This window comes from Osmerus mordax, chromosome 11, assembly GCF_038355195.1.
Source record: "Osmerus mordax isolate fOsmMor3 chromosome 11, fOsmMor3.pri, whole genome shotgun sequence".
NCBI classification, from domain to species: Eukaryota; Metazoa; Chordata; class Actinopteri; order Osmeriformes; family Osmeridae; genus Osmerus; species Osmerus mordax.
The window spans coordinates 17,933,268-17,943,819 of NC_090060.1; the positions used below are offsets into that span (position 1 = coordinate 17,933,268).

The 10,552-nt window shown below is 50.2% G+C and overlaps 2 protein-coding genes across 2 annotated transcripts; both read right to left on the minus strand.

Moving 5' to 3' along the window:
- Nucleotides 1-2: 2 nt before the first annotated feature.
- LOC136951292 (extracellular calcium-sensing receptor-like) lies at nucleotides 3-4,146 on the minus strand. The gene is made up of 6 exons (XM_067245633.1): nucleotides 4,043-4,146; nucleotides 2,685-2,970; nucleotides 1,689-2,501; nucleotides 1,381-1,611; nucleotides 1,046-1,169; nucleotides 3-916 (listed from the first exon to the last, which is right to left on the minus strand). The coding sequence occupies exons 2-6, from the start codon at nucleotides 2,934-2,936 to the stop codon at nucleotides 3-5; spliced, it is 2,334 nt and encodes a 777-aa protein (XP_067101734.1). The 5' UTR covers nucleotides 2,937-2,970; nucleotides 4,043-4,146.
- Nucleotides 4,147-4,629: 483 nt separating this feature from the next.
- Nucleotides 4,630-8,892, minus strand: olfch1 (olfactory receptor C family, h1). Its single transcript, XM_067245773.1, has 6 exons — nucleotides 8,678-8,892; nucleotides 8,179-8,467; nucleotides 7,153-7,956; nucleotides 6,363-6,590; nucleotides 5,833-5,956; nucleotides 4,630-5,537 (listed from the first exon to the last, which is right to left on the minus strand). The coding sequence occupies exons 1-6, from the start codon at nucleotides 8,890-8,892 to the stop codon at nucleotides 4,630-4,632; spliced, it is 2,568 nt and encodes an 855-aa protein (XP_067101874.1).
- Between the last annotated feature and the right edge of the window lie 1,660 nt (nucleotides 8,893-10,552).

Genomic DNA, 10,552 nt, shown 5'->3' on the forward strand with positions numbered 1-10,552 from the left:
TTTTAAAGGCCTTTTGCAGACATCTTACCCATCATGTGTTTTTTAGTGTTGGTTTCTGGCTTCAGTAAAATTATGTAGCATTTAGGCACAAATATGCATATCAACAAAGCAAAACTGGAGGCCAGGATTGCAAAGATCTCCACAGCTACAGTGAACTTCCCAGGAGAGCTGACATAAGCTGGGATAAAGGTGATCCAGACAGCACAGAATATCAACATGCTGAAGGTGATGAACTTGGCTTCATTGAAGTTATCAGGCAGCTTTCGGGCCAGGAAAGCCAGGACAAAGCACAAGAGAGCCAGGAGTCCTATATACCCCAGCACAGCCCAGAAGCCCACAGCAGAACCTAAGGCACATTCTAGAATGATCCTGTCATTATAGTGTTCCATGTTCTTAAAGGGGAAAGGAGGGGATATTGTTAACCACAGCACACAGATCAGGACCTGGATGAGAGTGAAAGCCAGGACACTGAGTCTCTGCTGTAAAGGCCCAAACCATTTCATGACATCACTTCCTGGAAGTGTGGCCCTGAAGGCCATCAGCACCACTATAGTCTTCCCCAGAACACAAGAGATGCAGAGGACAAAGGTGATCCCAAACGCAGTGTGGCGCAGCATACAGGACCACTCAGAGGGCCGGCCGATGAAGGTGAGAGAACACAGGAAACACAGAGTCAGGGAGAAGAGGAGCAGGAAGCTGAGCTCTGAGTTGTTGGCCCTGACGACGGGCGTCTGTCTGTAGTGGTAGAATATGAAAGCTATCGTCATGGTGAGACAACCTCCAAACACAGACAAGGTCACCAGCAGAACCCCCATCAGCTCATGGAAGGTCAGGAACTCGATGCGTTTCAAATCACAGTAATTCCTGTCTTGGTTTGAGTTGTACTCTGGAGGGCAGGTGTCACACGTGACTGCGTCTGAAAGCAGAAACACGTTTAAGCAGTGCAACAGGGACATCCTCAGGTAGAGCAGCAGAGTTCTGCCTGTGATTCTCCTCAGCAGGAACAGGAGGAGGGCTAACGAGGCCACGAGTCCAGCAGGCTCACTTGTGGTGTTGCTGAACTCTCTGTCGGCGCAGGGGAGGCAGTCGAAGCAGCAGAGAGGTTTGCCCTTCACGAAGGCTCGGCGCGTGCCTGGCAGGCAGCTCTCGCTGCAGACAGACCGGGGGACCTGGGGCGGAGAGGGGAAAGGGAGGTGAGTGGAGGGAGAGGGAAAGAAAGGAAGAGAGGTGAGGGAGGGGAGGGGGGGTGGAGTTGGGGAGATAGGGTAAGGGAAGGAGAGAGGTGAGAGAGGGGAGGGGAGAGGGGTTGCTGTAATTATTACACACACACATACATGCACGTACACACATGCACACAAACACACACACGCTCTGTGTCACCTCTGCTCTCTGGCCGGCCCACACAGCTTCCACGCCATCCGTCATCTCAAACTGCTGTCCATCAGGCCGCGAGGCGTCGTAGTAGCCAATGGTCTTAAACAGGACGTAGCCCGTGGTGTCCATCTGCCAGTTGACCAGAGCGTAGCGAGCCGCTGGGTCGCCCTGCTCGTCGAAGAACACTCTCTCTCCGTGCTTGGTGGTGAAGTTCACCAGGTTCAACGCATGGAACACCTGCAGGAGGAGCAGAAAGAGTTGGTTCCTTTTCACACCTGATTCCGCTCCTCCTGTACCTGAGCTGTGTGGTTTACCTGCCAGGGCTGGATGTGGTCCCTGCTGGCACACGTGTTGTTCTGGAAGGGCCCTCGTCCAGGCCGGCAGGTGAGCAGCAGCTGCAGCGCGTGGGCCACGGCGTACACGGCCTTGTACACGTTGTTGAGCAGGCTGGCGTCCGTCACGTCCGTGAAGCGGGAGTCCGTGTCCCTCAGGGACTCCTCCCCGCTGCACGGCCGCGCCTCGCCCCCCGAAGACGGATCAAGCGAGCAGCTGAACACGCCCTCCCACAGCTCCACCAGCCCACGGTCCCCAGGCCTGACGGAAGGTCGGCTGGAGGCCATGAACTCCCCCAGTCCGGGGATGTGGACGTTGGGCACGGCGAAGCCCACTGCCCCCTGGACCACGGCGTAGAAGATGGGGGAGGCGATGTAGCGGTAGGTGATCCAGCCCTCGCTTCCCACCCACTGGAGCCCTGTGACATTCTGCAGGAACAGCTCCTTCACCAGGATGTCCAGGTCAGTGCCGTCCGCGAACGCCACGATCACCCTGGAGGTGGACTCTCTGATGACGTCCACCACCTCCAGGAACCACTTCCTGGGGTCCGTCCTGTAGATCGCCAGGGAGTACTCCACGCACACGCCCTCAGCCTCGGCCGCCTCCAGGAAAGCGGCCATGCCGTTGTTGCCGTAGTCGCTGTTGGTCCGGATGGCGCCCACCCAGGTCCAGCCGAAGTGCTTCATCAGCTTGGCCAGGGCTCTGCTCTGGTAGAGGTCGCTGGGGATGGTCCTGAAGAAGGAGGGGTATGCTTTCCTGTTGCTCAGACACGCACAGGTGGCTGAGTGGCTGAGCTGGAGGAAACAAGCAACCCAAGACCAGCACAGCTAAATATTTTAGCAACAGCAAATATTAAACTTGTATCGCCCTTTGGGGGGGAAAACTTGTCTTATTTTTTGCATACATATTTGACAAGTACACTCTCACAGGTAGACAAACTCACAAAAACACACCTGCACACACACACACACACTCACCACAGGTATGTGGAAGGGCCCCATAGTGCTTGCGATGCCTATGGTGGAGGTGGAGGTGGTCTCCCCTATGACGGCGTACACAGTGGAGGGCTTGGAGCAGTTCGCTGCTTGCTCCTCATACCTGTTCATCAGGGACAGGGAGGCCCTCACAGACAGAGGGATGCTGGGGCACGAGTCGTAGATTCTGTAGCCCAGAGACACATCCGGTAGCAGCTCTGAACTGTTGTTGATTTCCTCCACGGCAAACACCATCGTCTGGGCGTACTGCAGCTCACCTGGGTCCAGCCTGCACAGGGGAGATAGGACAGCCAAACACTGTAACTGAGGGGGAGAGAGGGAGAGAGACCAGCCAAACACTGTAACTGAGGGGGAGAGAGGGAGAGAGACCAGCCAAACACTGTAACTGAAGGGGAGAGAGACCAGCCAAACACTGTAACTGAGGGGGAGAGAGAAACCTGCGAAACACTGTTACTGAGGGGGAGAGAGGGAGAGAGACCAGCCAAACACTGTAACTGAGGGAGAGAGAGGGTGGGAGAGAGAAAATAAGGGGAGAGACATTGTACAGGAAGAGTACAGTAACAATAATCAGAGGGTAAGAAAAAGAAATAAAAGGTTAATTTGAAGGAAACAAGAGAGGGCTATAGAAGGGTAGAGTGCCTGGTAGATGAGATGTGGTCCTTATCTTCTGCTGTATTTTCTATATGCACTATTAATATAATATACGTATATAGATAAAAGTATATGTTAATAAATGTGTTACTGCTATCTGCTGTAGTACAACTCTGTTTGCAAGTTTAAGACTTTTTTATCCTCCTCTCACTGTATCTAGCCTGAGGATCACAACAGAAATGTCATTAATTCTGCCTCACATCACACATCTCAGCTGGTCGTTACCCCTCACACACATCACTGATATCGGTCTTCAGTGAGAATTCAAAGACGAACACATCAGATTGAACACAGTATAGTGTGAAACATGTTTTTCTCTTTGAAGATGTCGTCATTCATTCTTACACATGCCAGTGGTGTCTTTAGTGCCCTCACAATGACACGATGAGGTGAGATGTCATTGTTGTAGTTGCAGTAGTTGCATTGTGCCTGGATATACAGATTGTTCCTTGACTCTGAACACTGAAATACTGAACACTTTCTGATCCTTGATTTTGACAGTGTTCTCACTGTAAACATGACAGAGTGTTCTCACTGTAAACATGACAGACAGTGTTCTCACTGTAAAGAAGACAGACAGCGTTCTCACTGTAAACATGACAGTGTTCTCACTGTAAACAGGAAAGACAGTGTTCTCACTGTAAACATGACAGTGTTCTCACTGTAAACAGGAAAGACAGTGTTCTCACCCCTCGCACTGAATGTTCCCCGGGTTCTCCTGCAGGGCTGGGTTCACGGCGACGGGGTTCTGGTGGAAGGAGAAGATGCCTCCGATGTTAAAGTCCCCCTCCTTGGAGAACATGGACAGCTCTGTGCTCCCGTACGGAGAGCAGGAGGGCTCGTCCGCTCTGCTGGTGAACAAGGTGAGCAGAACCAGGTCTGCCAACAGCAGCTGCACAGCCATCCTGGGTCTGTCAGGGGCCCCTAGGACTGTGCTGCCTGCACAGGCTCTATATACTCTGCTGATGCTGGGGCTGGTTGCCATGCTGGGGCTGTTTGGCTATAGCTTGCAGGGTTGTCATGGCTCTCCACCAATAGCATGGGTCCTAGTTTGATTGACAGGTGGTTTGGACCAACAGTGTTCATGTTTTAGACTATAGGCTGTCTGTTGTTGTTTTTTGTCAAACTAGCTTGGCTTGGTCGGGTATTTGGGGAAATCTGAATTTCTGTTGTTTCAGATAGATCTAATCTAACTGTAAAAAATATAGATTTGAACTCAGAATATATTATGATTATGTTTTTCATATAATACTACATCAAACTATATCTATATGGTTTATTGGCTTTTCCCATGACTTTTTCCCATAATATGTTTCTTTGTGTTTCTTTCTGGTTTTAACAAAATTATAAAACATTTTGGAGCAAATATGCACATCAGTAAGCCAAAACTGGAGGCCAGGATGGCAAAGATCTCCACAGCTACAGTGAACTTCCCAGGAGAGCTGACATAAGCTGGGATAAAGGTGATCCAGACAGCACAGAATATCAACATGCTGAAGGTGATGAACTTGGCTTCATTGAAGTTATCAGGCAGCTTTCGGGCCAGGAAAGCCAGGACAAAGCACAAGAGAGCCAGGAGTCCTATATACCCCAGCACAGCCCAGAAGCCCACAGCAGAACCTAAGGCACATTCTAGAATGATCTTCTCTATGGCGTGGGCCGTGTTCTTGTACGGGAAAGGAGGGGCAAGAGCCAACCACAACACACAGACTATAACCTGTAGGAAGGTCCCACTAAACACACTTGTTCTCAGGAGAGGAAGGGAGCACAGGACTGTATTTCCTGGCATTGTAGCCTTGAAAGCTATGACCACTGCTATGGTTTTCCCCAAGACACAGGACATGCAGAGGGCAAAGGTGATCCCAAACGCTGTGTGGCGCAGCATACAGGACCACTCAGAGGGCCGGCCGATGAAGGTGAGAGAACACAGGAAACACAGAGTCAGGGAGAAGAGAAGCAGGAAGCTGAGCTCTGAGTTGCTGGCTTTGACAAGGGGCGTGTTTCGGAACCAGAAGAAGACCAACGACACGGCGATGGTGGAACACGCTCCGACCAATGAGAACACGGTGAGGAGGATTCCCATGTTGTCCTCAAAAGACAGGAACTCCACAGCCTTGGGAACGCAGTGGGTCCTGTCTTTGTTCGACCAGAACTCCAGGGGACACACTGTGCAGTCAGCAGAATCTAAAACAACGTTAAAAACATCCCTCAATACTCGAGTCTTGAATTCTTATAAAGTGAACACTATTTGGAATACTTTGTGATGAAATTAATGATAAGATATGATGTTTCTTTGAACCTTTATTCTGAACAAATATTTATTATATACAATATTATGTTAATTATTTAGAGTGTCTTGCCTGTGTGTCTGTATGTGGTGGAAAACCTCAGCTCTTTATTCTAAACAGTGTCTTACCTGTGTGTGTGTGTGTGCGTGTGTGTGTGTGTGCAGTGAGACCTACGTGAGTCAGTCTCTCACCAGTGGTGTTGCTGATCTCCCCGGCTCCACAGGGGATGCAGGAGAAGCAGCAGGCCGGCTTGCCTCGTATCACCGCCTGGCGGAACCCTGGGAGGCAGCTCTCGCTGCACACCGACCGCGGACGCTGAAACACAGCGCAGCGCTAACTGCTCCCATCAACTGAGGCTGTCTGGTGTGTGATCAGGGATCTCTCTGGCGTGAGAGCTTCTCCCGCCCACCCTTCACCTCCTCTCAACCCCCTCTCTTCTCTCACTTTCTTCACTCTCACTAACCCAGGGTCTATTATTCACCTACTCACTCTCACTAACCCAGGCAGGGTATATTATTCAGTTGTTTTTTTCTTGTTTCCACTGATTAAAGGAAATCAGGTGAAAGAAGCAAAAAAATCATGTGAATGGATAGGATAGATCTGGATAGATCTGGAGATGGAGAGATTAGAATTATTCTGACACTGTCATTACATAGACATTTAACAAAGCATCAATACCCCGGAATCTAAGATTCATCATCATGTTGTCGAGAGATCTCACCTCCGCCTGGTCCCCAGCCCAGGTCATGTCCAGTCCGTTCATGGTGAACTGGCGTCCTTCAGGGAGAGACGCATCGTAGTTCCCAACAGTCACAAACACGGTCTCTCCCTGCTTGTCTCTCTGCCAATTCACCAGCTCGTAAGTGGCAGTTGGGTCTCCGTTCTGGTCGAAGAACACTCTCTCTCCTGAAGGCATGGTGAAGTTCACCCTGCTGATCTGAAGCAGCACCTTCGGGAGGGTCACACCAGCTCATTCACATGCATGGATTTGTATTCAAAGCCCTTCAATAGAACACAACTCTACATATTACATAGCAGACACGTGCATCTGTGTGATACTGTGTTAAAGAGAGGATGATAGTGCAGGTGTTACGCTCAAAACACAGTGTGGTTCTCCCCTGACCTGGGCCTCTGACCTGGGCCTCTGACCTGGACCCCTGACCTGGGCCCCTGACCTGGGCCCCTGACCTGGGCCCCTGACCAGGGCCCCTGACCAGGGCCCCTGACCTGGGCCTCTCACCTGGGCCCCTGACCAGAGCCCCTGACCAGGGCCCCTGACCTGGGCCCCTGACCTGGGCCCCTGACCAGGGCCTCTGACCTGGGCCCCTGACCTGGGCCCCTGACCTGGGACCCTGAGCAGGGCCTCTGCTGTCTTTCCATGCACAGAGATTTGCATTTCAAACACAGCTAACACTACATTGAAAACTAAACTTCTGTGTCACTTTTAGTACAGAACACATACAGGCATCTGTGTGGTACGATAAACTGTGTTAGCGCAGTTAGCTCCTCACCTGTCCTGGCTGGACGCTGTGTCTCTGTGGGGAAGGCTGTCTCCCTCCCTGGCCTCCCTCGCTGTCCCTGATCTGCTCGTGCAGGGCGTGGGCCACGGCGTACAGTGCCTTGTACACGGTACCAGAGATCCTAAGAGACGACACATCAGTGAAGGAGTTCCTCACGTTCTCCAGGTTCTCCAAGCCCGAGCAGCGCCCGGCCTGAGCGCCGGCCTCCAAGCTGCAGTCAAACGTCGTCTCCCAGAACTCCCTGAGGAGGGCGCTGTGGGGGTCCTGGCCCGGACCCACCCTGAACAGGAAGTCCTTCAGCCCGGGGATCAGGGATCTCTGGATGGTGAAGCCCAGAGCACCACTGAGCACGGTGGAGCGCCCCCCGGTGGTCAGGTGGCCAGCCGTGATCCAGGACTCGCTGCCCACCCACTGTAACCCCGTCAGGTTCTGCATCACAGCCTCCTCCAGCAGGACTTCCATCTCCCCCTGGGCCAGGAACCCCACCAGAACCCTGGAGCCGGCCCGTCGGATCTGCCTCACCACCGCGGAGATCTTATCCTGGGGGTCGGTCCTGGAGATCGCCATGGAGAACTCGATGCACACGCCCTCCAGCTTGGCCGCTTGGACGAAGGCGGACGCTCCGTTGTTGCCGTAGTCGTTGTTGCTGTTGACGACGCCCACCCAGGTCCAGCCGAAGTGTTTCACCAGCTGGGCCAGGGCTCTGCTCTGGTAGTAGTCGCTGGGGATGGTCCTGAAGAAGGAGGGGTACAGTTTCCTGTTGCTCAGACACGCACAGGTGGCAAAGTGACTGATCTGTGTGGTTTTAGACAGGGAGAGGGAGAGGGTGTGTGAGGGCAGTTTTTAATCATGCTTTTCCCTCTCAGCAGTGAATCATACATGTAGTTTTCATACATTCCTAAAAGGAACAGGAAGACTAAACAAAACATTTCAAACCTTCCTTTAAGCTACTTCAACACCGATAACTAGAGTATTTTTAAGAAACAATCATTTCAAACATCATCCATGCAGCATTACCACCGGAATCTGAAAAGCTCCGGTCGTTTGTGACATCACAATAGTGGCGGAAGACTCAGATGCCCCGATGATGGCGTGGACAGCTGATTGGCCGGAGCAGTTCCGTCCAGAGGTCCTCTCCCCTCCGTTCATCAGAGCCATGGCCGCTCGCATCGAGGACAGCGTCGAGCCACAGCTGTCATAGATACGGTAACCCAGGGAGACGTTTGGCAGCAGGAAGCTGCTGTTGTTGATCTCCTCAATAGCGAACATCATGGTCTGGGCGAAGCGGAACTCCCTCAGATTCAAACTGAAAAAGAGAGGACGTTTTTTGTAAGTACCGTAAACTTTTATTAGTTTTAAAAGTTGAGTCATTGTCTGACAGGGTTTTTATAAAACCTTCAACCTTTTTTATCAAACCTAGGAATGGAAACTGCAGACATTGACTGTAGATTTGTCAAAAACAATCAAATTCAGAAAGACTCATATATAACTCATACTTCTGAGAATGCAAACCTACCCGGAGCAGGTGATTGGCTGGGGGGTGTCTGTGAAGGAGAGGGGGGGCTCGGTGATCTTGCTGTGGATGGAGAAAGCTCCTCCGATGGTCACGTCTCCTTCCTTGGTCAGCAGGGGGAACTCTGGGCTCCCCAGCATCCTGCACACAGGCTCCTCTCCCTGCCCCCTGCAGCCTCCCAGAGCCAGCAGCACCACCAGCAGCACCAGCAGCAGCATCACACACACACACACACACACACAGGGGTCAGATCAAACCCCCACTAAAAAACTCTGACTAACAATCTTCCTTTAAGTACGTTTTGGAACAACTGATGAGTTCCCCTTCAGCCAATCACAGCAGAGGGTTTAGGTCATATGGTCTATGTTTGGCTTGTGTGACGTTGTTGTGATGAGCGTTGGACACATTCTGTCACCATACTCCCTCACCTGTGGAATATCACCTGTGCTTTAGCTGTGTTACTGCACTACGAGTCCAGCTGGCTGTCCATCCCTAATCGCTCTGGATAAGAGTGTCTGCTAAATGACTAACGACTCACCGTTAAGCCTCTTAAAACCTGTGACTACCGATATATCAACAGGGTTTATTCAGAACACAGCTGTTACAGCACTGTGCTGGTCTACTGTGCTTCAAACAGAAAACATCGCAAAATACCATGTTTGTGCATAGGTTTAGTTAGGGATTGTGGGGGTCATTTGATTTGAGGCTTTTCACAAACCAAAATTCAGCAAATTTTATGTAGTTTTTCCATCTTTTGATTGTGTGTGCTGTGGTGAAGGACATGTAGTTTGATCTGGAGTCTGAGTCAACGGCAGGAGGTGTGTGGTGTTGTTCGGGGTAAACGACACGGTCATGGTGTTGAGTTCAGGTTCTTCTGGGGTCTTTGTTGGTCCCCCCCCCAGGTGGCCTGCACCGTGTTCTGATTCCTGCAGCACACCTTAATTACAGGGCCCTGTCACCACCTCACCTCACCTGAACACTACAAACCGGGGGAGGGGGGGAAGGGGATTTACAAAGTGGTGCTTCTGCTTTTCACTGCTTGTTCAAAAAGTAGTGACACTATATAATGCAGATCTTCTTTTTTTATATATAACTACAGAGGGTAGAATTACTGTTTAAATAGTTGTGTGCTTGTTTTGTTTGTTTAACTTTATAACCTCCAAACCTCTTGTTTAACCTGCAAGAGGTTTAGCTACATTATCACGTTGCTAAAGGACAAACGCAGACAAAACTGATTTAACTGTACTGTATATATGTAAAAAGTTATATTCATCATCGATGAATATTGCAGATTAAAAAGTATACAACATATATATGTGTGGCTTGTTTAACGTTAAGGATAAAGTAATCTTGTTACCTACATTGCTAGCAAAACAATGACAAGAAATACAGGTTGCTGATATCGCAGAAAAGAGCCACATCTAGCGTTAGTCATTTCACAGTTTTAGTTGGCTAGCTAACCCTGAGAAACAGCTAGCTTAGCTGCAGAACAACGGGGTGATATCACAGATATAGCTAGACCCAGCCATGTTTTCCTGCAGTTTCAACACCCTAGTATTTTTAGGTAGCTGTGTAAAGTAGATGGCAAAATGACTTAAGGCTTAACTTTCAAAGTGGTCACTGCTTACAACAACCACGAGTGCCGGGCACCAGACTTAATTAACAGCGCCATTAAACAGCGCCAATACAGTACAGTCATTGCTGAGTGTTCGTTGCTAACAGGCGCTGGTTTGTGACAGGATATGCTAGTTAGCCACAATAATAATAAAATAAATATATATATTAATTATATAAAAGTAAATCATTTCTTAAATTCAACTTTCAGGAATGAGATGCATATTTTGACAATTTTCATGTCTATGTAATGCAAAAACTGAC